We start from the raw sequence: 25,930 nt of genomic DNA, 5'->3' as shown, positions 1-25,930 counted from the left end.
GCAAGACCGGCTCAGTAATACTGCGGCATCTCACATTTTTCAGAAATATTTATATACCATTCAACGTACAAGAGTTCATGTCCGTCTTACCTTTTTTACTACACAAGAAAAGCCTATTACACAGATACTTTCAACGTCTCATCTTTCTGCAAGATTAAATTATTGACAATGCGTTTCATTACTGCTGCCGTTGTTTCTGCCAGCCTGGCTCTTGGCCAGCAAGACTTGAGCTTGAAGAGCTCATGCGACGATTTGATTAACGCGGGACCGTTGAGTCCGAGTCTGCCTTCCACTGTCCCTTGGAAACTACAGGTAAGCGATATGAAAAACAACCCGTTTTAGGAAGAAGTACTAATAGAAGTAATCAGGGTTGCCTGGCAGTAAGTGCAAAGATGGCAAATCCATATATTTTCTACGAAATTACCTAACAACCCTTCAAGGCACGCGAGTGCACTTCTCAGCCCGAGAATTGCCGCACTCCTCTGGCCATTCAAGAAAACAGGATTCGGGCGGGAAAGCCTCTGCCTCACAAGGTATGTGTATAGCAGGGAAGAAGGTATAAAATATCAATTAGTGACACTGAATGAATAGACTGATGACGCCGACGCTTTCTGGGGCCAATTTGGATATGGCAATGTCGAGATGCGCCCGTATAAAGGGGTTGTCCTTGAGAAATACAACTGCTCTCTGCTTCAAGGTTTTGTTTGCGGATCGGGATTTGACGGCCAGTACTGCAATCTCATGTTTGCGCAAAAAGCAGTAAGTAGATTCCAGCGCCATTTTATTACTGGATCTAAGCTGATTCTAAAATTTACCAGGGCTGCGAAAGTGTAAGAAACTCCGTTTAGTACTGACAGACGGGAAGTTTACTAATACATGATATAGTATGGTGAGTATAACAACTCCCCGGAACACTCTTCCAAGTGTAAGGAGATTTCGGAGAAGTTCGAGGTAATTAAAGTATTCCCTATCCGCGGGGTTTTAACAAGTTACTAATATTTAATAGGACAATTTGGAACGTGAGCATTTTGTAATGCAATGTTCTGGAGCATCTGCCCAGCCTGTCGTGACTTGGTCTCAATAGACTAGGCCACGTGTAAAAGCTACTTGTAGATAGTGTGTGGCAAATTTTGACCACACGGCTATACCAGTTAGCTACCTACCTAGATACCTATAGGTAGGTAGTTAATTGCTACAGCGTAGCTAACAGCCTACATATGTAACTACATATGTAGTAACATGGCCTTGGATGCTAGTCACTTGCCTCGTGACGGGACTTATCACGTGTCATATAATTATATAACTAGCTTTTCAAAATGTCTAGAATAACAAAATCTTAACTTCTGGCCTTGCGGCTGTTGTATTTGTTTTTCTTTATTTGACTTTTAGAAACATGTATCTTTTCAAGTGTGGATCCTCTCTAGTTATACAGACAGGATACCATGTCTACAAAATGTTCAATGTCAAACGTCTCCATCTGTCTCGGCACGTGTCTGTAAGTAGTAAGCTTATATCTTGCTCGAACCAATACGTGCCACTTGGCCTAGCGGAAGAATGCAAGACCCTGTGGTAAAGGAGCACAGAGTACCTTCTAGGTACCTAGGCAGGTACTACAGGGAAGTATCTTTTTAGATCGATAACATATGTCATTCCTGGGTATCGCTTCCACCGACCACTGTACCCTGTTCTCCGCATATGTAGTTTCTTGGCAGTCTGAGGATCCGGTGGTGTCCAATGTCTCGTGTTGACTTGCGCCATCCAAGCCACGGTCACGGCCTCTCCATGGCGTGAGTGAGTCCCCCAGCAAATATGGCGTTTCTCCGAGAACCTGGTTCAAAACGCCTCATTGCGCACAAGCCTCGGCGTACGGAGGAGCTATTCCTTTATTCCTCAGCATCCGCATTGGTGGCGGACACATAGGACCGACTGTCGATTCAAGCCCATTGCACAACATCCTACAAGATTCGAGCTGTTGAGTGGGAGAAGAGCCAATAAAAAATGAAAATAAGAACTTTGAAAAAGGCGACAAAAGTTACCCATCTTCTTATAGTGGGAGATTAATGCCAAGGCAAAGACGAACACATATGACTACCTCGGCCGATGAACACAACTTCACCTAATGTGGCAGAGCTGTCCCTCCACGCAACTGCAAGCCAGCCCAGTCATCGATTTGGCGTGACGCATGGCGTTTGTGGATGGCTCGATCCCACATTTTCCCCAGGTTTTCATTTGTTGAGCAGCTACTTATGAGGAGACCTGACGGTACTATAAAAACATATAGCCATCAAATTGTTGCAGGTGGAGCAGAGGGAACGGCTCCGTGCCATACATGTATATAGAATTCTAGATTCCAAGTTGCGACAAGATGGGAGCCGCACGGAATCGGGATGGTACGGCGGGCTCATAAACATGCCACGTGCATCGCTTTCTCAGCTGGTGAATCCATGCCTAGATCTACGAGTCTTCATTCTTCCGTTGGACTACGCAGTGACTATGGGTCTCTAACTCATCAGCCGAAGCATACCACTCAGCTTCCAAGTGTATTGGCCTCGTCGAGGAGGTTGCCATGTCACCACCGGGGGCAAAGGGCCAGGACGCGGACCACCTGAGCCAGAAGAGCCCGTCAACGTCTCATCCAGAGACAGCATCGACTCCCGATAAAACGAGCAACGAGGACCATGGCCGCGAATGGCATCGAGTGCCCTCGCGGGCATCCCGCAGCGCCGGCCAAGCACCGATGGACGATATCCGCCTGTCGACCACCGTTTCCAGCCGCACCATGGACACATTCTGGTTTCCGCAACTATCCCTAGGCTACGATGACACCCCGCGCAAGATTCGGCGCGGCTTCCACTCTGACAAAGAAATGGTGTTTCTGGCGTGTTGCCGCCAATACCCCAAGGCCGTGGGCTGGACGCTCCTCTTGTTTCTCACGGTGGTCATGGAGGCGTACGACAAGTCGCTCGTGTCGGGCTTCCTCGCGTTCCCAGCCTTCCAACGCAAGTACGGGCAGCCGGAGTCGACGACGGGAACATCGGTGGGCAACGGACCTGGAGCGTACCAGATCCCGGCGCCGTGGCAGATTGCCCTGCACAACGCCGCATTCACCTGCGAGATCATCGGGCTGCTGACCCACGGCTACATTACGTATAATATCGGATACCGAAAAGTCATGATGGGCAGCCTGGTTTGGCTGTGCCTCTCTGTGTTCCCTGCGTTTTTTGCGAGCAACATTACCACTTTGCTGGTTTCACAAGCCTTGTGTGGTAAGAGCAGCACTTTCTCCCCCAACTCTCGCCGTCATCTTCACGGCCATTTAACATGGTGTTGCAGGAATACCCTGGGGCGTCATTCAGACGCTCGCCGCTACGTACGCGGCCGAGGTTGTGCCCTCGGGCTTGCGGCCCTACGTCTTGAGCAACATCAACATGTGCTGGGTTGCCGGGCAGCTCCTGGGGACTGGTGTCCTCCGGGCTCTGGTGCATAGCGATTCGCAATGGTCTTATCGGCTCCCGTTTGCCTTGCAATGGGCCTGGGCAGTTCCCCTGTTGATTGGCGTTTACTTTGCGCCCGAGAGTCCTTGTAAGCACTCCGCCGCGCGGTGACTTTTCCCTGGTATGGATCGTGTGCGTGTGTGAATTGTCATTGACGAGTGTCGTTGCAGGGTGGTTTATTCGCCATGAGAGAGCGGCCGACGCCCGGCGATCTCTTGGCCGACTTTGTAACCGGTCCGGCTCCCACATTGACGATAGCATAGCTCTGATGGAGCACATCAACAGGATTGAGAAGGAGTTAAACTATGGAGGCGCAACGTATTCAGACTTGTTTAAAGGTGTTAATCGCCGTCGAACAGAGATATCGTGCGTCGTGTGGATGTGTCAGGCGCTCTCTGGCAGCGTCTTGACCGCCTTCGCAGCATACTTTTTTGAACAGGCTGGCTTCGACCCTTCCAACTCTTTCAGCCTGTCTACGGGGATGTATGGCATGGCTCTGATTGCGGGCATAATTTCATGGGGCCTCCTTTTCAAGATTGGTCGTCGAAAACTGTACATGTTCGGCCTGGCGTCGGCGGTTGCCTTCTTGACTGCTGGTGGAATAGTATCAGTGGTGTCGGCAGGTAGCAACGGGGCCGATTGGGCTTTGGGCGCCTTGATCATCCTCATGACCTTCACCTACGATCTGACCCTCGGTCCTGTATGCTACGTCGTTGTGGCTGAGATTCCATCGACGCGCCTGCGGGTCAAGACTGTTGCTTTGGCTAGGGTGGCATACAATATCGCCATGATTGTCAATACTTCTCTGGTGCCGAACATGCTCAATCCTACGGCTTGGAACATAGCAGGCAAGTCATGCTTTGTGTACGTCGGAACGGCCTTTTCTTGCCTTGTGTGGTGCTACTTTCGATTACCAGAAACCAAGGGGTTGTCATATCTTGAACTGGATATCTTATTTGAGAAGAAGGCTCCCGCACGAAAGTTCAGCCAGGTCCAAGATAGGCTTGCCAAGTCCGCGTATCTTACTGCCTCGCACGCCGAGCGACTCACGGATGCCTGGCACGGGTGGTTGGCGTATTCCTAGTTGTAAGATTATCAGCAGTAGCTATAGAGCACGAAATAGAAGGCCATCAATCGTAATAATTTGAGTTTCATAATCTACCAGGATAGATGTGACGCATAAGCTCAGCTAGACCCAGTCCCATGCGCCCCATAGTGTGGGATTCTCACACTCGCAAGGCTAACTAGGGGGGATGTAGCTATCCATAGAAGTTTCTTGTCCACGTTCTGCCATATGTTAGTGGAGTGAAGCAGATAATGCCACTACAGCGATGTATGTCACCGTGTTTCGCATCTTTGTTACTGAATTCTGTTTCAAACGAAAATACTGCAACCACTTGGCTTCCTCTAGAAGCGGTGAATATGGAAGTAGTGAAATAGCAAGCTGCACCGATCCTACCAGCCTTGAAGTACTGTAAACCGGAAACAGATGATACCTGAACTTGTGAATTTTCATTAAAGATCTGCCACAAATGGTAATGTAGATACTTCGTAATAAGCCCAGGTTATGGACAGCGGAAGTCTTCAACTCCTGACTCTTTCCAAATTGTTCAAGGCCGCATCCCACCATCTGCACATTACTGTTTTCAGTCATATAATCGTTTTGTTTCCGAATTCAGACAGCACAGAGCATTAACCTAGCCCTGGATTTCCTCGATGGCGAAATTGATATACGTACAGATTGGTGGATGTAGATACGTGGGTTCAAAATTTTAGAATTCTGTGAGCCTTTCAAATATAGTTGTAATTAACTGACCAGATCCCTCCATTTGAACTGTTACTGTCGCCCTGTCCTAAATTCGTGCATTCACATTTTTATTGCGGCGACTGCAAGAATACTCGTCCCCTCTTTCACTACAAGTTTGGGCTTAAGTGCTGGAGCTCGTATGTCTATGTCTTTTGGATTCCCCCCCTGTCTAGTGCCATCTTTATAATGGGCATGCTAGATGTCAGCGCCAGGAGCACTCTTTTTTGCTGTATTCGCAGCCATGATTGCTGTCGTGCCTCAAAGAGGGATAATCACCATCTCGGTGCTCACATACTCGTTGCCTGCCCAGAGGCACTGTATAGGCACTCGCCGTTATGTCCTTGATGGTGAAACCAGATTCAAGCTCGAATCGTGTCGGACTTGCCCCCCCGATATTCCCCGCCGACGAGGTTGGTGAATTATTGAGCTTTGGGTATTCTGTGAAACGTTTGCGTATGAGACCACGTGGTAACTTTGACCGCAGATTCTCGGTTGAAACCATTTCATGTCAAGATGATAAATGACCGTATCCAGGCCATTGATTGGCTAACATGGATTCATCCCCGGTCTGTGGCCAATGATACATAGCGGAAAGCGCTTCTCGATTGCACCAGATGGTTGAGATGCCGCCTCGGCGGGCCGTGGCCAACTGGAAGCCGCAAACTACCAACGGGCTTGGTGCCGCCTTATCACAAGTCAATATTAGTCCATGTTACTACTGTTTCTACAAGGAGGGGAATGTTGGGGTGGTACGCCATGTCGTGAGACTTGACGAGTAACTTAGAAGTTAGGACATTGAGCCTATCGAGGCATCGAGTGGGAGACCTACATTAACCTACGTCTAAACAAGCATCCCGAGACGCGGGACGAGCCATGTATGTCTCAGGAAGTGCGGGGAATGTCGGGCCCTTTCGCCGATATTTGGGCTTTGATGAACCACCCTCTCTCGAGATGTCCGGTGCGCGTGTACTGCTGCGTTCCCATCTGCTGCCACAGCAAAACTGGGGGTTGCTTTGAGGCAGGACTACGCGTATCTGCTCATATATCAATGGGTGTCGCCAGTAAGCACATGGAATATCGGATAATCTGACCGTAGCACTTACATCGCCTCGACTGCCGCGCCATGTCCTTCGAACCAGCGCCGATTGACCGTGTTAGCGTCAGCTCACCATTCTATCTGCAGATTGACGAGCGTATGCGCAAGACTACTCTTCAGGCTATCCTTGATTCTTTAAAATCTACCGGTCGCTTTTACGCGCTATCATGGACTCCCGAAAGCGCACCGACCAAGGCTCATTGTTTCTGGGACTCAGATGTCTACAAGACCATGGAGGCCTGTTGTTATTACTTGATGAAAAAGGATGACGCCCAAATACGTGCAGATGTAGAGGAGATTGTAGGATATATCAAAAAGGCCCAGTGGGAAGACGGGTTCGTGTCACCATACGTCATAAGTTGCCCGGTCGCGAGACTCGCTGATAAAACAACAGATATATCAATTCATATTTTACGCTACATGACCCAAATGGTCGCTTTACCAACCTGCGGGATATGCATGAGCTCTACTGCATGGGTCATCTCGCCGAGTTTGCCGTTGCTTACTACCAACTCACTGGCTCGCACGATCTCATACATGTCATGAGAAAAGCGACGCAACTGCTGCGCGTGGCGGTGCTTCCCAAGGGAGGATATCCGGGACATCAAGAGCTAGAAATTGGACTGCTCCGGCTCTACGAGATTACGCGGGAAGGTATATTTCTTGAAACGGCCGAGTTTTTCCTCCGTGAACGGGGCAAGAAAGATGAGAATGGACGCATATATTACGACCGCGAGGCTTTGGCTAGAGACGAAAACCCCTCCAACTCGCCTAGCGAGATGCTAAGACGTCGCTTTAAAACTACCCACGACTACTCCTACATGCAGGCGCATATGCCACTTGTCGATCAGCACACCATCGAAGGTCACTGTGTCCGGGCCATGTATTTTGTCACCGGGGCGGCACACTATGCTCTGGTGAAGCCTTCCGAGACCAAGGATATACGGGATGCTGTTCACGGGCTGTTTAACAACGCGGTCAAACAGAAGATGTATATTACTGGCGGGCTAGGCAGTGTCGCCGAGTATGAGGGATTCGGACCGGATTACCACCTCCCGGACCTGCAGGGAGGAGGCTGCTACTCTGAAACCTGTGCCAGCGTTGCCCTGGTTTTCCTCTGCGAGCGTCTGCTTCGAAGTGGCCCGAATAGATTATACGGGGATGTCATGGAACGTGCACTGTTGAATTGTGTTTTGGGCGCCGTTGGATCACAAGGTTTATCAGCCCTTGCCCCTTTGTCTGGGAGTATATGCTGACAATGCTTATAGGAGCAGAATTTTACTACGAAAACCCTCTGGCAACTATTGCTGGCCAGCCATGGTGTCGGCAAAAGTGGTTTGAAACCTCCTGTTGTCCGCCAAATGTTGCAAAACTCATGGGCATGTTGCCATCACTGATATTTTCCACTCGAGGCTCCACTGTTGCCATTCATCTGTTTGTAAGCTCGGTTCTGAAGACAGTGGTGGATGGTCACCGGGTTCAAGTGACGATGGAAACACCTCTGCCTTGGGAAGGCACCGTGAGAATAAGTGTCAACTGCCAAAAGCACGTTGAGCTAGCAATTCGTATCCCTGACTGGGCTGCCGCTGGGTACACGACATCGGCTAAAGGGCATGTTCGGGAAGGCTACTTTTACGTTTCAGTCGTGTCGTCGTCTGAAATACGGTTTTCCTTCCCCACGCAGCACAAGATGGTGTATGCTCACCCTAGCACTAGGAAAGACGAGGTGGCAGTTACTCGTGGGCCAATTGTCTATTGTGCTGAGGGTCCTGATAATAATTTCGATCTGGAAACTACCTATGTGGATGTGACGTCTCTTCGGGAAGTCGGAGAGCTCGATATTGATGGATGGAAGGGAGTTCCGATGTTAGAGCTGGACGCCAGGGTAAAGAGTAAAACAGACGACACTCTGTATAGTTGGGATAATTCAGGGTTGACAGCTGAAAGGAAGACTTTGAAGTTGATACCCTTTTTTCTGAGAATGAACAGAGGTGGAAGTGGCGCGATGAGGGTCTGGTTCAAAAAGGATGGCATAGCTCCTTAATTAGCTCCATTTGGGATTGAAAATCAACAGGTTAATGTTGTGACTTGATTTTTCAAGCGTTAAAGATTTTGCGCGACTTGTTTGTATCGTGTTATGCAACTAGTCCTCGGTTGTAAGATTATGAAACGCTTTTGTCGCCTAAAGAATCCTTGGTTCATAGCTCTTCTTGGTACTCCTTGATTAACTAGAATTAACCTCTCCTCCGTTTCCCCAGAGGGCTATACGGAGAGGTGACTTCCAGGCAGACTTCCTCAGGACATGTCAACTGCTGGTGCAACAATCCCCTTTCTCAGAGCGGCCCAAGACAAGCTCCCAGGTAGACCCAGGAGCGCGAAGTTCCCCGAACAAGATGTCAGGTGGTCCGCATTTGACTCCAGGCTCTTAACACAGATAATGTATAGGCTTACGAGAATGACTCGGCATCTGTCACAAGGGCGAATAACTGGGCTTGGAACGTGTGTTCAAATATTAATTTAATAATTAACTTAAAGGTATTTGTTAGGTTCACTAGGGAATTAGGGCGTTACTAGTAATAGCGTGTAATTATAATAATAGAAGTAATCTAAGGAAAAGGAAGCTATTAGCTGCGTACACGCGTGCATCGTAGCCTTTATAGTTACATGTAGTGTTATTACCGCGGTGACCCCTTTTACGGGCCGCTTATGTGCACGGCTCGCGGCGCCAGAATAGGATAATATTAATCTAACTAATCAGGGTGGTTATGGACTAGGCATAATTAGTCCGACCGAACAACGCCATATTATGGGCCGACGATTATCATAATAGTATTAAAAGTCCTTGGTTTTCAAGGGGTCTTAAGGGACTACATGTTTCTATAAATACAAGAAGTTGGTAATAGCTAGGACCTGAGGCAGCCCTCGCTTATAGTACAGCTCCGGTTACTCCCGATACCTTCCTTTATTTCTATATAACCTTTGTGGTCCGATACCTTTATCCCGGCATCTTTGACGTGTGACAGCATCCTATTTAGATAACTCGTCAAAGTGGTCTTAGACGCTGCGAGCAAGCTCATCATCGCCGAGTGCCTTCTCCGAGAAAGCGTCTAACTCGGCGGTAGAGATTCCATATCGTCACTCATCGTCGGAATCTAGGCTTCTAATATAGAGTCTCTGGATGCTCTGTGCCAAGCTATGAGATGAAGTATAAGCAAATCGTTTAAATCCGACTGAATATAATGTTGGCTTTATTAAGTTATGAGAGAAAAACAAAACCAAAAGAGGGCTAGATGGTCATGAAAGATGTTGAGTATATTGTTGCATTGTTCTACAGTCTGTGGCAGAATATATTTGCCCACCAATAGCTATACACTAATAGTCTAGTATATTCTTGTATAGAGCACGATAGTCAGATACTTGATTTGGCTAAATACTTTGTGCCTCGAACTGTATGTGAGCGACATAGAAAGACTTTCTAAATCTATGGTACGTGAATTCGTCTTGAGTAAGCTGCTTTATTCATCGTGTGGCAAACACTTTCGAGGATCGTACATGACACGTCACAAAACGAACGTCCTTTCATTACTTCGTAATCAGTCCCCCTTATGTTCTGTTGACAAGACGTAATCTGGTTCTTTGGCGTCAGCCTCATCCATCTACTGTCCACCTTGCCAAGGAAACCACTGAGAAATCACTTCATGAGAGCCTTGCCCAACCCTTGGGATATCAGCCTTGGAGGCTGAAGTGTCCATGTTTTTCAACCACACTCATGTAAACCTCTCATATTGCTTATGAATATGTCGAGGAGGTGGAAGAACTGACTTTTCACAAGCCTGGAGGCTATTACCATGTTGCTATTGGAGGCCGACTTCGCGATCTATATCGCATACTGCACAATCCAGGCAACAGGGCAAGTTCCACGATATGGTTGGCACGGGATCTGCATCATATAAAATATGTCGCCCTCAAGATAGCCATTAGCAATTGGAAAACCAACGAAGCAAATATTCTCTTTCATCTAGCAAATTCCTTCCATGACTGATTGCTTCAATTTCGAGGGACCGAATGGAAAACATCAATGCCTGGTTACCGAAGTGGCCAGATGCAGTTCGGTCAGCCGGATTCTTAGCCTGTAGTCCGACAAGATGGAGAGCGACTTCCATCCAGTGTTCCTACCCATGTCTACGAAGCCGTATGGATGAGCAAGCCCGCGGAGGAGTTGGCCCTCCAAGATGTAAGCCTTGTGCTGATAGATTTTGGCGTGGCGTTTCGCCCACCACAAGCCGTATGATTCAAGTCGCACGCCCCGATCGATATTTGGAAGGCGATGAAGAAGATACTCGTCGATAATCGGAGTGGTCATAAGGGGATGTGTATATAGTGTCGGAAGAGACGCCAGTTACAGGCGTTGGATAACCGTCGACGACGGAATTTGTTTCTGCTGGTAAGTCTGGTCAGTATTGTTTGCACAGCAACCTGTTATAGGAGTAGTAAAAACAGTAGGATGCTTCCCAGTAGAAGACAAGGCTACAGAATAACTTGGTATTTCTGTCGCTCTACCGACAGACCGACTAAAAGGGCGAAATCGTATCGTGCATAATCTGTGTTTTGGGTCTTCAACATTCGCCGTCTCTAATTGCTTGCTCACCTCGCCTCGGGGTGATACAATGAAGCACGGTCCTTCGATGGGATACCTGCCTCCCAAACAGATGGCGCCAGGATTTTTTCTTATTTTCACCATCCATTTCGCGATACGATGGGTGCGGGCATCGGAAGGCGGCGCGAGTAGCACTTGGTTTGGATTCCTGACCGCTGGGGATTAATCGGCCCATACATATTTCGACTCGAGGCAGCGGATGTGTGTATCGTTCCTAAGAAGCATTCGGTCATTAGCTCAGAAAGTTGAAACAGTCCTCGCTCCCTAAGCGAGGAACGGCTTGTCAAGTTGAACTCGCGTCATCAGACTTGGACTTGGAATCGGAGGGCGGTGTAGAAAAGCCGACTTACAAGGCGACTTGTGCGAGCTGTTGGGACAGATTGGCATATATGCTCCGTTCGTACCTGTTCCTGGCTCAATTTGCTCTGCACCTAGGCTGTATCATGAGTCCTCACAATCGAAGGCGCTCAAAACGGCGATGGTTGTCTCCTGAATCGAGCGGGCGGAAGGGCGCCTCCCAGATTCTGCTTGTATTATGGTTTGGTGTCTTTGGTCTTGTATCAATCTTCGGTCATGTTTATTTCTCGGGAAGGGGTTTGCTAATGGCGATTATGTAGCCTTGGACTGGAAAGCGCATAGATAGACAGAGGGCAACATACGGACTAGTCTCTACGGGCATGCATGGGTTGCCATGCGGTAAGAAGAGCATGGCGACAATAGTTGCAGTTAACAGGCTTACGATATCACGATATATATGGCAAATTAAACATCACCAATCATATACGGGTCAGGTTTAGGTTATGGATATAGGAAACCTCGTACACCTGAGTCGTCATTCGCCGAGTCCCGTCTCCTAAGTCATAACCGAGATTCTCCACCTTTGTTACACGGAAAAGGCCCAACCATCGTGAAGCCCAATAAAGGGGCGTCACCGACGAAAGGACCTGTTGGTTACATAGATTGAACACGTGCCCGGGCTAGGACCGTAGGCACAGACGTTCCCTTCATGTATATATAGTAGTTCCTGTCCCCTTCCTTCCTTTTAGAAAACCAAGGACCTTTGACATCCTTCAGGATTATCTCTGAATCTAAGCCTTTGCTTCAAGCCTTCTATATGGAACCCTTGTCACAACCCTGGCCATTGATCCAGCGTTTCCCTTTCCCGAGGTATTCATAAGCGCTACACGGCTTCCAGAATGACAGAGTTTGGGTCACAATATGAGTGGGGAATGAATACGTAGCGTTCCAGCCAGTCTCTCATTCGTCATGTAACCTCATGGCATCATTTCGCAGCAGGCCGAGTACTTTCCAGAAAGCAGTAGCCAAACCCTCATGTTGAGGGTGTCGCTTATACGCCTCCTTCTTCTGCCTAACGGAAGGCGAGATATTCATAAATGATGAGGCGAGTATTTTCTACCAAGTCCCGCCGCGGCTGTGCAACAAGATAATCCACTCTGCTAGCCGTTCCTGGGGAATAACATGAGATTCAGTCCCTCCCTTCATGCGAATCCCTTGGCCAAACTACGACTGTACGCAAGAAACGGCGTAATAAGCGTGTGCTTAACCCATTCGGCACTGGTTGGCTAACGTGGCTCGCAGAATCGAACATACCAGGGCCTTCACCCCTCCCTTGACAAGGGCCGATGGGATGACAAAGTGTCCCAAGTTCAGGGTCTTGCCGCAAGTAGCCCGGCAAATATGAAGCTTGTTAAAGGTACTAAACTGTCTAATTTAATAAAACTGGCTAGTGTCCTCTCGTATTTCTGGGGAGAGGGGCGGCGGGAACATGCACCGCGTCTAAACCGGGCAGTTTGAAGAGCAACGAACCTCCAACACTTGGATACATCACTCTGCTGTACAATTCCGAGATTCGAATGGGGTGGGTCGGTAAGAGCTGCCTGCGTGAAATTATTTAAATTGATGCGAATATGTAGTTCGTCGTGTCGACTCGAGTCAGTCAATTTGAAGTACGACTCTGATATTTTTGGAGATCGTCCAGCGTAGGTACAACAACAACGTAGTATCTTATTTAGAAATACGGAAACATAATTCCCCTTATCTGAAAGTCATCTGTGACCATGATCCATGTTCAGAATCCGCACACGTATAGCCCTGCCCTTTACGTGTCGTTCCTGAGCCCAACGCCAGTCGAACGACATCGGCAACTTGGGTCACCCATGTCTTTTTTTTTTTTCAGGGGCTAGGCTATTCAAGCACTGGGGCTACCTAACCTGGCCGTATATTATCCCCCTTGTAATTCTCTTGCCACCGAAACCGCCATTTCGAGACTTAGGGGCCATCCGTTAACACGCCGATGGAGTCTCTTGCCTTTCCTTCATTCCCGGTTGTCAGCTAGTATACTCGATCGACTTGATTCCCTCTTCAATCTCTTTTTTGTCACATCGGCACTCATTACTCTACTATCAGCAACTCTATCCAGTATACACGCCGGAACTCGGACGATTCCTAAACTACCGCCTGTCATCACGTCCAATCTAGCTCGGTGTCCTTGGCATCGCGCTGCCGTGCGTCGTAAATGCGAGCCACTTTCAGAAGTCCACGAAAGCTTATCACTCTCCTTGTGCTGTCTCTCGTTGCCATCCTTGTTCTGCACCAACTTAGTTTCCATGACCAATTTCTCCTCTGTGGCAGTCTATCAGAGTCGATGAAAATAGTCGACGCATGCCCTCGACCTAATATCAAAACGAGCAACGAATCCCTCGGGACGGCCAGACCGGGTATTCCAAATGTAATTCATCAGATATGGAAAACGGAGCACGTCGAAACATATTCTACCGAGGCGTCCCACGCGTCATGGAGAGCTCAAGCCGAATCCAGCAATTACACGCTGAAACTATGGACTGACAACGACATCCTACAGCTCATCAAAGCCAAGTATGCGTGGTTGCTATCGACATACGAGGGATACGCGCAAGATATTCAGCGCGCAGACATGGCCAGACTCGTCGTCGTTCACGCGGAGGGAGGCATCTACGCAGATTTGGACGTCTACCCCGTGTCGGTAGACGAGTTGTCCTGCTTGCGGCATCTTGGCCTGCGAGCCATCTTTTCTCCCACGGCGGGAAATGCCGGGCTCAGCAACCACTTCTTCATGGCTGAGCAGGGGGCGGATTTCCTCCAATGGGCGCTGTACGAGGGTAAACGGCGAGGCGGCCCGTTGTCGAAGCACATTCTTCTACCGTACTTGCGAGTCTTTTGGTCTACCGGTCCGCTGATGGTGACGTCGGCTTTTCGGCAGTATTCGTGGATGTACGGCGCCTCGAGCCATGGACTGGGTGTGCTGGGCGCGGGCTACGGGGGTTTCGTGGTTCGGCATGCTGCAGGGCGGTCTTGGCATGGGTTGGATGGGTATCTTTTGAATTATGTAGCGGATCATGTGCGAGTGGAAAGCTTGTGGGTGGGTGGTTTTTGTCTGGTCGCCTTACTCGCTGTAGTGTTTATATCGTGGCGATGTCGTTGGAGGAGTATGCGGTATCGCTGAGGCCGCTGGGCTGGGTGACGACAGACCTCTAACCAAACTTGCCAGTCATTATTTTAATATTTACGAGAAAGGCGATCTATGATATTCTGTAATACAAACTGTCTTTCATTCAAAATCACGGCCTCATGGAGGCGGGTGTTATCTATTGAGACGTGATTGGTATATTGAAACTGTTATGGTGAAAGGACTCCGAGGGTAAACCGCGGGTGGGTGGTGACTAGCTCACGTTGTCAAGTTTTTTCTTTCTGAACCACTCTTCGTAACAACATGTTTCGCATTGCGGAAGCTCTTCATATCGCTTAGGAAGTTCCCCGACATGGGTCAAGCTTCTTTCTAACAGTGGGGCTTTTGCGAGGGCCGTGGCCACCGGAAGAGTTTCGAGATTAAAATGAAGCTATTGGCGTCATCAGATTGATTTGTGATGAGTTGTGCAGGCTAATGTCGAGACTCAATGCACCTGCTGGGCTGAAGCACAGACAAGTGCTCTGACATGGGGGGTTGGTGGTAGAAGACCGCGGTCAACGTCCGATGATGATAGGCACTAGGAGGACATGACTTGGAAACTCGGATAGTCATTCTAGTCTTGCGCTTTGTCTAGCATGTCGAGAATACGATGCTTTGGTTTGTCGATATTGCTTGCGCCAACATGATCGACCGCTTGAGCCTCCACATGGCAGTCCGGCTCAAGCCACTCGCCAAACGGGAAGATCTGCGGATGACTCCGTACTGTGGAGGACCAACCGAGTAATGTCCGGTGCATATTCATGCAGGGTAGTGCGCATACGTACAACGTACGCAAGCCTCGCGTCACCATCGCCCTTAGCTTTACATTGCCACCGAGACCTCCTGGATGGTCGTGAACAAGGCGCTTGAAAGCCCCCGACCAAGGAGGCTAGTCCGTACAAAGTTTTGCAAAGATTCCGTCAAGAAGGTCCGGTATATCGTGCTCTATGCCAATGGGGCGTTTCCGACGACAGTGGAGCAGATAAAGAGATTCTTGGCAATACTAGGGTCCGGTACATTGGAGAGGAAAGGGAGCTGAAGAAATTCAACCACACAAACAATGTCACAAGCCTCCCTCCATGAGATGTAGGGTAATCTACACGGGTTCGCACCCTATTCGAGACAAGAAAGAAAGAACCCAGGGGGCACGATCGGAGAATCGCGCCCTGTCCCTACATATGTCAATACCTTAGACACAATGCACCCTCATGTGAGAGCGGTTACCGGGTTAGACCACCAAGTCATTGAGAAAAAACGACCCAGCAACAAGGCCCATGGCCGAATATCCCCGGTATTCGGCTTACAAGTATGCACATCTTGTCTCCCTATGGCCTCTGCCGCCTGGAAAGTGTAGTAATTGTAATCAGTCTCTACACCCTTGGACAGGTAATTGCCTTGTATTAATATGTATTAAATCCGAACTTCACCGGTACTCCTAGGTCCTATTCTCAATTTCCCGTCCTAAAAACCCTCTTCCAAGCCCCCTGTAGGGACATTTCGTCAAAGGCAACATCCTCATGATACGTCTTGGTCGTCCAAACGCTCCCCGAGGCCTTGACATTCTCCCACGCCTTCTTGCGCGCAAACAAAGAAAACAGTCCCGAGAAGATGCCAGCCTTGTTGATATTACTATTCGCACCGCGCTCCTCCATGCCGATGCCCTCGGCGTATTGCCACTGCGCCATGATGGGCGGCATGACGGAGTAGGAGACCAAATCGCCCGAGACAATCATTTCCTGCATCACCATGTCCACCGGCATGTCGAGATTCACGGCAGTCCTTAGCAGGAGCTTCGCCGCCCCCGTTTGGCTCACGGCATAGGCGGTCGTGCAGGTGATGCCGCCCGATCGGCGAATCACCCTTTCGTGTGTGAGCGCCCGGCCCTGATAGTCCTTGCCCAGTGGCACAAAGGGGTCATTGTAGATAAGCCTGATGTCGTTGTTCTCGTCGGTCTCGTGGCACTGACCGAAAGAGAGGATGTCCCAGTGGCTGCTGAGCCACGGGTCGTCATCGGATGCTCTCGTGCTTTCATTCCGGGCCACTGCTTCCGCAGGCCACGCAGGGTTGTGAAGCTGCGTAGAGTTAATCTCTCTCAGGAACTGTCGAAAGTGGTTATTCAGATTGGGCATGATTTTGCGAATATTAATGTCCCACGTCGCATCCGACTCGACGATGAGAAGGGGCGGGAGCTTTTGTCTAAGCATGGTCGACCATATCTGCACGAGCGTTAGAGTCTGTCAAGTCGTGTCTTTTGGGATCGTGATGGCCTACATTGGCGTGTGCTCGCCAGCAACCCTGCTCGCTTGTGCGCAGCTTGCCTGGCTTTCGGGTAGGCGGCATGCCGACGTCCTTGATCAGCTGTGGCCCGACGGCTGGATACTCGGTCAGGTCGACGCCGGAGAGATAGGACTGCAGCGACATGGCGTCGAGGCGGTCGTAGCGGCTCGGCAGGTATATAAAGTAGATGGAACTAAACCCCAATGTGCTGTTCCCGGCGTCATTGTCCGCCGTCGGCACTACGGGGGGATAATGCTCGCGATCCATGGCTGAAGGTCCATTCTGTCCGTTGGTACGCGTGGACGGCAGCCACAAGGCAGAGCGGTCTGCGACAGGACCCGTGGCGAATATAAAGAGTGTGATGAGGGTGAAGAAGATGAGGGCGGTTACGAGCAGTCGAAAGAGGGGGCTTCGACACGAAAGCGAGGATACATGGGAGCGAGAAAAGGCGACTATGCTTTCAATCGTCGACATGGTCGCCGTCAAAGAGCCAGTGTCGCGGCTACTGTCAGGAACAATGGCTTTTCACCCATCTCCCTCTGAGGCCGTCCATGGAAGCCGTCTCGACACGGAACTGGCGAGCAACAGGCAGACGAAAGGTGTCCGGTAGCAGTTAAATAGCTAGGTAGAGGGAGCTCGCTCATTTACGGAGTACCAGGCAGGCGAGTTTCTAAGATTAATCGCCAATAGAAACCACGTATATTCAATCGGTCTGAAGGCTGGTTCCACACTGGATCCTTTGGCTGTCGAGTCATGTCAGGCAAAACGGACAAGGCTGAGTTGACGAGGTACGACGACATGTACCGAGTCGGAAGTCCTCTGGTTCCATGCTGCATCAATTGATCCTTTCGGCCCCTACCTTTTCTGTTGGCGGCCGAGGGCGTTGCCGGGGCTTGGATCGGCATCAGCAACGGGGCCAACTGTTTTTGATGGCTTGCCTAGACAGGTGAGGGGGCAGAGGCAGAATGCTGGTTCCGGGTTCGTGCGTCGATGGCTGTTGAAATTGCCAAGTTGAGAAGTAGAAGTAGACTTGTACCACGACCCGGAAGATGGCTGAGACAGACTACGACCGGAGCTCTGCCATCACCCAACATCACCCAACATGTCACAACTTGTCATGTGCAGCTGGGCAACAGACAAGGCACCCGCTAGTCCGGACAGTCAAAAGTAATGTGCAATTAATTCATAGCCTGGCCATCAAATCGCGGCACTTGATGGGAATCGTCCCACGCAGAGATATCCCCAGGTACGGAGTAGATAGATCGTCCATGACTTTGGTAGCAGGGTAAAATAAGCCTTTGCCAGAATTTAGCTTTGCCTTGATGTGGAGCAGCCCGAGATCTGCGCCGGTAGCCCTCTTTGCAGTGGAACAGACCATCATGTCAACAAGGCTTCGAGAACAAAGGGACGATGCAGGTTAAACCGATGCCTCTTCCTCTCCCCAGCCGTAGCCACCCCTTACCGGCCCCGTGACGGGGGGTTCCAGCCATGTCTTTGCCCGGCATTGCTGATGGTATGCAAGACGGGCGTTTTCTGAACATGCAGCAGACTGCCGAGTACGTTGCGCATTTGCCGGGACCAAAAACGGAGGTTGTGTAGCAAAAGGTCAACGGTGGCACAAACTGGCTTTTCTACGGCCACGCCTGGCCTAATCGGGAAATAGCCATGATTCTCACCCCCCAACGTCATCCGCGTCCCTCAGGAGCACCGTCAAGACCTGGCCTCTTCTCCTCGGTCGGAATCTCGAGCCCCTTTCTCGACGCCTGCCTGCCGACGCGACGCGACGCGTACCCGGAGCCACTCCAACATTCCATTTCCATTCTTGTCTGCCGTGGTGGAGACCGCATAATGCCCATCAGACTCCTTCTCGAATCCGCACGCCGATTTGGACCTGCCGGTGGAAGCAGAATCCTGGAGGTATGTAGGGCTGCCGGGCCATGAGCCGAAAAGAACATTGAAGTCACTGGTAATACCAGCCAAGGCCATGAATCCATGAACCCCGTCCGTTTAGCGCTTTGCAAAATGCCCTAGTGTCAGCCACTCCCGCATGCAAGAGGACACGCGTCTCGCATCCACGATGACGACGCGTGGGTTTGAGAAGCTGCTAAGCCCTAGTAGCCAGTCCTGAAATGGAAATGCTTGGGTCCTTGACTCTTTGGACCAGGCAGGCGTGTTGAACATCTCCGGAGCAGATTCGCGCATCTTGTCCAACGGTGTAGAAGCTGCTCGCCGGCAACGTGCGCGTCAGCCACGGCAACAAGCATCACTTTTATGCGCAAATTTGGCGCGGACAACTCAGCCCTGCTGGCTTGGGCTAAATTGTCGTCTTTTGACGCCGCCGTTGCCGTTGCTCGTGGTCAACAGCATATGGCGGTACTACATAGCACCGTCTTTCTACAACTTCCCTTGATAACTTGCCAACGGCAACAAAAAAACCCATCATCGCACCGTTTGACGTTGCACTTGCAGTCGTCTGACGGGCTTGTGGCGAATCCAGCTATTCCCAACGCCTGGCGCGCAATGGAGCAAAGTGTGATGAATCCATTCGCGCCGGTTTCCTCATGTTCCACCACACACATGCAAGACCGATACAATCTCCCATTTCGTCAGTGCATGGAGGTCTCGTTCCCAACCATGGCTTCTACAGTTCCATTACTCGTATACATGAAAGTAGACTACACTGCCCTTTATTGGTTAGCACGAAGCGAAAAGACACGATGGACACGGGGTCCGCCTGTGCCTTTGGCATATAACAGATGTTCATGTCGATGCATGTGACAAGGGCTCAGAAAGAGGGCTTGGAGCAATAGCTCCATTCAACTAATAATAGTCTTTGGTATCAAAGGTCCTTAGTTTTCCTTAAGGCCTTGAGGGACCGAAGACGTCTATTTATACAAGAAGTCGGTGAGGGCCTTCTTCCCTAATCCCGTGACCGTAGCCCTTGTGTAACAGGCCATTTCCGTGTAACAATGCACGGCTCTTGAAAGGCACTAAAAACTATGCGTGTATTCGTTATTTGCTTCCAGGTGAAATGAATGGCAACAAGCTGCCACCGTAGGCAAAGTGAGCGGAAAACACATGGCGCTATTTGTTGCCTATACTACAAACATTCTGCCACCATGACTTCGCTTCATAGGTTTTCGCGGATCAATAGTGTTGGAGTATACATGCATTTTTAAGCCCTCTGCTTCCTAAGCTAGCCAACAGAAAATGCGCCAAGGAAACCTCTCGGTGTCAAGTTTATAGTGGCGGTTTCAGCTTATTCTTTCCCAACTTGTATCTTGCGTGACTCACACAAGCCAATTTGTCGGCCTAAAGTCATACATACACTACATAACTAATGGCCATGCTTACTATGTAAGTTACCCTCTATAATCCAACTTCAACCTGCGCAGTGATAGAGACCTTGGATTAGTGCCTATTTTAATATTTAGCTCTACATATGTAGTCTGAAACACCTTTATATATGATAAGACACATATACTAGAAATAGTGTCCATTCAGAAGATAACCAGTTGAAAGATGGAATCAAGGGACAGGCGAGGACTAAATATATCGCTAATACGCTTATAGACTCTCAACCTCGAGAAAAATGTGGCGATGCACGGCAAACCGCTCGCTGTCACTTCACCCGAGTGTACCAAGGAAATACCTAAAATTAGGAACAGGCAGCATCAGGTGGCTCCTTCACCCCGTCTTGATTGGACCTTGAGTGACAAACGGGATGTGCTTACTCTCCCCGGTTTTATTCAGCCCCGGGCTCACGCCGTCCTTTACCACTGGTTCAACTGCAAGCCACCGCGAAATTGGCTATAAGCTTTGACTAACGAGCAGCCATTCGAGGCGGAGCGGCAATTTCGAGGCTGCCGGATGGACAACCTTCCGTGCTCTTTTAGACCCGGGTGCTATGCATCCGTTCCGGTGACAAGCCCATCATGACAGATACAACATGAGAGGTGTAGCTGCGAAGTCGTCATTGGCCAACATTTACGGGAACGTCAGCCCCAAAGAACGAGCCACCTTCTAGAAAGATTGCTTTCCGAAGCCGTGATGGTGATGAGAGCGTTGGGAAAATTAGCCGATGCGGAGTTGCCGAAAGGCCGGATGTTGGAACACTCTATCGAGGATATAAAGGTCACAAATGACTCTCCGTATGATATTTATACCACACGGACCAAATTAAGAACCATCCCACAAGATAAAGCTTCTTGTTTCTCCTCACTCTGCACGCCATACTTGAGCGTTCCGAGCCATTACACCCATATTGCCTCTGCGGCTTGAACTGCAACCCCCCGGCGCAATGGTCTCAAGGCTATTCACTCTATCAGCCCTGTTGGGCCTTGCTATCGGAGCCGTGATTCCAAACAACAATGGGTTTCCCACACCCAATGACCAACAAAAGCTCCAAATAGCGCAAGAAGCAGGAGGCCTGCTCCCCGGTAGTCCGCCCCCCGGTTCACTTGGTGCCGGCAGCATCACTGCCTTCCAGCTCATCGCCTTCAACGAGCTCTTCGAGACGGCTTACTTTAGCTCACTGCTCCACAACATCACTTCTGGGGCTCCCGGATACCAGGCCGAGAACGCAGACGAGTTGGTCAAGATATTCTCGACAGTACTAGCGGTAAGTCAAAGTCCAACGGCATACCAAGACCCAGCACACATGTAGTATAGCGCTAACAATACATTTATTAGCAAGAGGAACAGCACGCCCTCGCGGCCGTGTCTACACTCAAGGCCGCCAACGCCTTTGCACCCTCCGCTTGCCAGTACCAATTCCCCGTGTCCAACCTCAAGGATGCGGTAAATCTAGCCGAGACGTTTACGGCAGTTGTCCTAGGCGCACTCCAGGGGGCAAACGTCATATTCAGTCAGGACAAGCAGACAGGTGCCGTCCAAACGGTCTCTTCCGTCATCGGTCAAGAGGGCGAGCAAAACGGCTTCTACAGAGTGTTTCTGGATAAAGTGCCTTCCGAATCGCCTTTTCTCACAACGGTTCCAGCCCCCTTTGCCTGGTCGGCGCTTCAGGCCTTCGTCGTGCCCGGCTCGTGCCCCTTCCCGCTGAGCAATATCAACCTTCCTATTTTCCCTGCCTTGGAGGTAAACGGGGGGGCTATTGCCTCGGTCGAGCCTCGGGACCAGACGCTCTCTTTCTCCGCCGACGTGTCCGGCTCGGAAGCTGCCAAGGCTTATATTGGCCGCGACAATCTGTTTGCCACGTACACGACGGGTCAGCAGCTGCCCATCTCGGTGGCCATTACCGACGTGGAATGGTCCGGGGGCAGGATTAGTTTCAAGGCTCCGTTCCCCTTTTCGAAATTTGTCATGCAAGGGTTCAGCCACGTGGCTCTGACGACGGGCGACACGTTTGACAGCGCGGATGCGGTGGTGCAGTCGGCGCTTGCGGCTCCGGGGCTTATTCAAGTGAATAACCGGCTGTAACACGTGTATGTCAGACATGAATGTTGAGGAGTGTGCAGATGGATGCCTCATCTTGCAGGGCGGTACGGCATGAGGAGAATGGTGTCTAGGGAAAGTGTCGTATTCACTTTATACAGCCAACTTGGCCGACAGCTGAGACATGGCATGCTTAATCAGGAGTTGGACCTAGATTTCCGCCGGAGTTATTCGACAACAACAACTTATATCCTCAAAGTGTCACTCACATAAAACCCGCACGCGTACTTTGAGAAAGTAAACAGGTGTCGAGCTGTATGTGCTTTCATCCAGAGAAGGTAAACTATGGACTTCCAGAGGGCATAACCAAAGGGCAACTCAGGCACAAATCTTGGTTCCAACAGGCGCTATGGCGTGATAGATAGGGACCTTGAGAGGAATTAGTAGCATAAAGATGGGAAAGATGGTGATATAGAAGCTAGATGTAAAAGAAAAGCCCGAGGGTGCAACTTAGATTTATATTAATATTGATACTTGTACACATACAGCTTGGCTACCAAATAGTGACTCAAACAACAGCTATCGTGTTGTCAGCAATGTGGTTGGCGTGTTTCTTTTGAGGCTAACGGCGTATGACGAGTCCTTTCGCAGCCACCACTGCAATAGACGCGGTGAACCCGTGATGGCGGCGCTAAAGACAAAGTCGAACTGGCTGAATTGACAAATAACTACTCCGTAGGCGTCTACGGAGTACTCTGTAGTAGATGGCGGAATGTCCTCAGGAGGCCTGACAGATCTGATACGGGCTGCATATTAAGTCGAGTCCGAAATTGTACAGTGTACCGCTTCAGTCACCAGATGTGTTGCCTTCTTCTAAATTCTAAAAGAAATGGCCGTCATTCCTCGGTATGGTTGATGTTTGGCCAGTGTTGAGTGGCGCATCTTGAGTTTCTGTGTGCCTTGATGCGTCGAGTGGCGCGCGGTAAACTCCTGGATCCGTCTTGGATAAAATGGCGTTCGGTGCAATTTATTGAGAAGGAGCCGGGGCTATACTGGCTGGCTTGGGAATATGGATGGTGGCGTTGAATTGGACGTACCGTTGACCAGGTTGACGGCATAGCATCACACAATGTACTCCGCCTTTGCTGCAACATTATGGTTTTACGATGAGAGTGTTGGCTGAAGTGGCTTGATGACCAGACTGCTCCGCCTTGTGATTCCGTGTCTTACTGTGCCTGTGTTGCTACTATTGTACCTGTATTACTGTACCATGTCTTACCGTGCCGTGTCTCGCCGTGGAGTTCATGTCCACCTTTCGACCTCTGTCACTGCCACAAGAGATACAAGAATTGACTACTATAATTGTCCAAGCATACGAGAAGAGTAATCATTTCTTTTAAACTCGCTTTTAAAAGAGGACACAAAGGATGTTCCCAGTGCCGCAAGTATCTTGTCATGGGCCGGCGTTGTACCGGTTGGCTTTCCCTAGACATGCAATTTTAGATCATAACACGGGAGAGAAAGCCCGCCATGTCCGGAAAGGATGTGTGGCTGAATCAAAAGTGATGAAAACGGTGGACGCAGCATATTCTCAGCCAGCCACCTGTCCGTCGTACTAATATATCATCTCGACGAATTCTTCTCCATCCCATCCCCTCTCCTTTCGGACTTCCTTCTCTCACCCCATCGGATTCCAATTCATTGAAAAAAAAAGAAATAAGATAAACAGTATAGAAATTTGTGTACAGCTATGCTGAGCAGGCTGGTTACGTTAGGGGCGTGTTTGTTGCCCGCTTGGGGCGCACACGCTCTTGCATCCTCGGCAGATCTTCCGGTGATAACATTACCATGGGGGAAATGGCAGGCCGAGGTTGACAAGACGGACCCTCTGGTGAGTGGATATAACAAGCTCCAACACTACAAGTCTGCATTCTCACTCTATTTGGTCGAAACCAGCTTTATGTTTTCCGCAATGTTCGGTTCGGTGCAGAGCCGCAGCGATTCGGTCCGTCAGAATTCCCGAAGTGGGAGAATGATTCGATACAGAGCCCTGGGAGCATCAGCTGTATTTCCGTCAACGTCGAGGGATTGTCAAAGCCTCCAGGAGGCCGCGTCCCACTCAAGGATCCGGAAAGCTTCGAGGTTCCGCAAGACGAGGACTGCCTCTTCCTCGACATCTACGTCCCTGTGCGTGCCTTTGAGCCGAATGCCAGGAAGCTATCGGTTATTGTTTGGATATACGGCGGCGCTTATGCCCTTGGTAGCAAGAACGACGGTGAGATCCTGTACACGGGACGGCCCATCATCAAGGCCTCCAACTACAACACCATTTTTATCACGGGCAACTACCGCACCGGCGCCTTTGGCTTTCTTGCCGGCGACTACATGCAGAAGGCTGGGCTTCCCAACGCTGGCCTGTACGACCAAGCATTGCTGTTCGAGTGGGTGAAGTTGTATGTCGAGCAAGTCGGGGGCGACAACCAGCAGGTCAGCGCCTGGGGAGAGTCTGCCGGAGCTGGCTCGATCCTTCACCACCTTATCAGGAAGGACGGTGAAATAAATCCCGGCTTCCAGACCTACTATGCCATGAGCCCTGCTTATGAAATGTCGTGGGATAACGCGCCTGATGGCAGACTCGACACTTACTACCGAATGTATTCCAAGTTTGCCGGCTGTGACGACAAGTATGATATCGACTGCCTTAGGGGAGCTAACCGGACCGATCTGGTAAAGGCCAACCAGGAGCTCTTTGATACCGTTCGGCAGACGGGCCTGTTTCCCGTTGGTCCGGCTGTGGATGGTAAATGGATTCGAACGATTCCTTCCATCCTGCTCTCTGAAGGTAACTTGATATATTGTTTGAACTCCCCAATATAAGAACATGTTTGCTAATCGCAACAGGCAAATCCTGGCCCGGCATCGAGTCCGGCATCATTTCACATTGTTCAAATGAGTCGGCCCACTTCAACCCCAAGGGCGTCAATAACGAGGGGGACTTTGATAAGTTCCTCGAAACCTTCCTCCCGGGGAATCCGCTCGCTCCCCAGCGAGGTGAGATCAAGGACTTCTACGACTGCCCCCGAACCCATGGCGGCAACTTCTCTGCATGTCTCGAGACGGTCATCCGAGACGCAGTCTTCACCTGTAATACAAGATACATGTTCGAGGCGTATCCAGACAGATCATACATGATGGAGTACGCCTTTGCGAGCCGGGAATCTGGCTTCCACGGCGTCGACCTGATTCCGCTCTTCACCAAGAACGTAGCCGAAGCAAAGGAGTTTCTCGAAAAGATGAAGATTCCCCCGTTCTGGGCTGGCATCTACGCCGACGCTCTGCACAAAACCATCTCCCCCAAGTTCACCAAGTACCTGGCCTCGTTCGCCGTCAGCGGCGACCCCAACGGGGCAGGAATAATGCCCCTGTGGCCGACGGCCAGAGACACGGAGCAAGGCGTCTTGGACGATGTCATGCAAGTGAGGGAAATTTTGGCCCTGCAAAAGTTTCGACTCGGCAAGGACGACCAGAATAAAAAGGACAGCTGTGATTTATGGCTCAAGATTGCCCACGAGGTTAGACACAAGCCAGAGGGTGCCCTTGGCCAGGAGGAGCTGTAAACATGTGTGACTGGTCATAAACTGGATTTCAGGATACGTCCCGATGCACTTGCTGCGTAAGAGAAGGCTGTGCAGACATCAAA

General features: G+C 50.2%; 6 protein-coding genes across 6 annotated transcripts; 5 read left to right on the top strand and 1 right to left on the bottom strand.

The window, feature by feature from the left end:
* Positions 1-2,365: 2,365 nt before the first annotated feature.
* MAA_07949 (maltose permease) lies at positions 2,366-4,578 on the top strand (the record flags this gene model as incomplete). Its single annotated transcript, XM_007825947.2, has 4 exons — positions 2,366-2,390; positions 2,520-3,266; positions 3,334-3,582; positions 3,665-4,578. The coding sequence occupies 4 exons, from the start codon at positions 2,366-2,368 to the stop codon at positions 4,576-4,578; spliced, it is 1,935 nt and encodes a 644-aa protein (XP_007824138.2).
* A 1,846-nt stretch (positions 4,579-6,424) lies between these two features.
* On the top strand, positions 6,425-8,441 carry MAA_07950 (DUF1680 domain protein; the record flags this gene model as incomplete). The annotated part of the gene is made up of 3 exons (XM_007825948.2): positions 6,425-6,732; positions 6,792-7,612; positions 7,666-8,441. The coding sequence occupies 3 exons, from the start codon at positions 6,425-6,427 to the stop codon at positions 8,439-8,441; spliced, it is 1,905 nt and encodes a 634-aa protein (XP_007824139.2).
* Positions 8,442-13,590: 5,149 nt separating this feature from the next.
* On the top strand, positions 13,591-14,434 carry MAA_07951 (Glycosyltransferase; the record flags this gene model as incomplete). The annotated part of the gene is made up of 2 exons (XM_007825949.2): positions 13,591-14,255; positions 14,314-14,434. 2 exons carry the CDS (start codon positions 13,591-13,593, stop codon positions 14,432-14,434), a joined length of 786 nt encoding a protein of 261 aa, XP_007824140.2.
* A 1,573-nt stretch (positions 14,435-16,007) lies between these two features.
* On the bottom strand, positions 16,008-17,310 carry MAA_07952 (Glycosyl transferase, family 25; the record flags this gene model as incomplete). The annotated part of the gene is made up of 2 exons (XM_007825950.1): positions 16,008-16,775; positions 16,831-17,310. The coding sequence occupies 2 exons, from the start codon at positions 17,308-17,310 to the stop codon at positions 16,008-16,010; spliced, it is 1,248 nt and encodes a 415-aa protein (XP_007824141.1).
* Positions 17,311-21,136: 3,826 nt separating this feature from the next.
* Positions 21,137-22,275, top strand: MAA_07953 (late sexual development protein; the record flags this gene model as incomplete). The annotated part of the gene is made up of 2 exons (XM_007825951.1): positions 21,137-21,457; positions 21,529-22,275. The coding sequence occupies 2 exons, from the start codon at positions 21,137-21,139 to the stop codon at positions 22,273-22,275; spliced, it is 1,068 nt and encodes a 355-aa protein (XP_007824142.1).
* Positions 22,276-23,980: 1,705 nt separating this feature from the next.
* Positions 23,981-25,847, top strand: MAA_07954 (uncharacterized protein; the record flags this gene model as incomplete). Its single annotated transcript, XM_007825952.1, has 3 exons — positions 23,981-24,121; positions 24,187-25,072; positions 25,132-25,847. The coding sequence occupies 3 exons, from the start codon at positions 23,981-23,983 to the stop codon at positions 25,845-25,847; spliced, it is 1,743 nt and encodes a 580-aa protein (XP_007824143.1).
* Between the last annotated feature and the right edge of the window lie 83 nt (positions 25,848-25,930).

The sequence above is a fragment of the Metarhizium robertsii genome, assembly GCF_000187425.2.
Source record: "Metarhizium robertsii ARSEF 23 chromosome Unknown MAA_Scf_2, whole genome shotgun sequence".
Lineage (NCBI taxonomy): Eukaryota > Fungi > Ascomycota > Sordariomycetes > Hypocreales > Clavicipitaceae > Metarhizium > Metarhizium robertsii.
The sequence above is the reverse complement of the archived record's forward strand: the minus strand, read 5'-3'. Positions and strand labels throughout refer to the sequence as shown.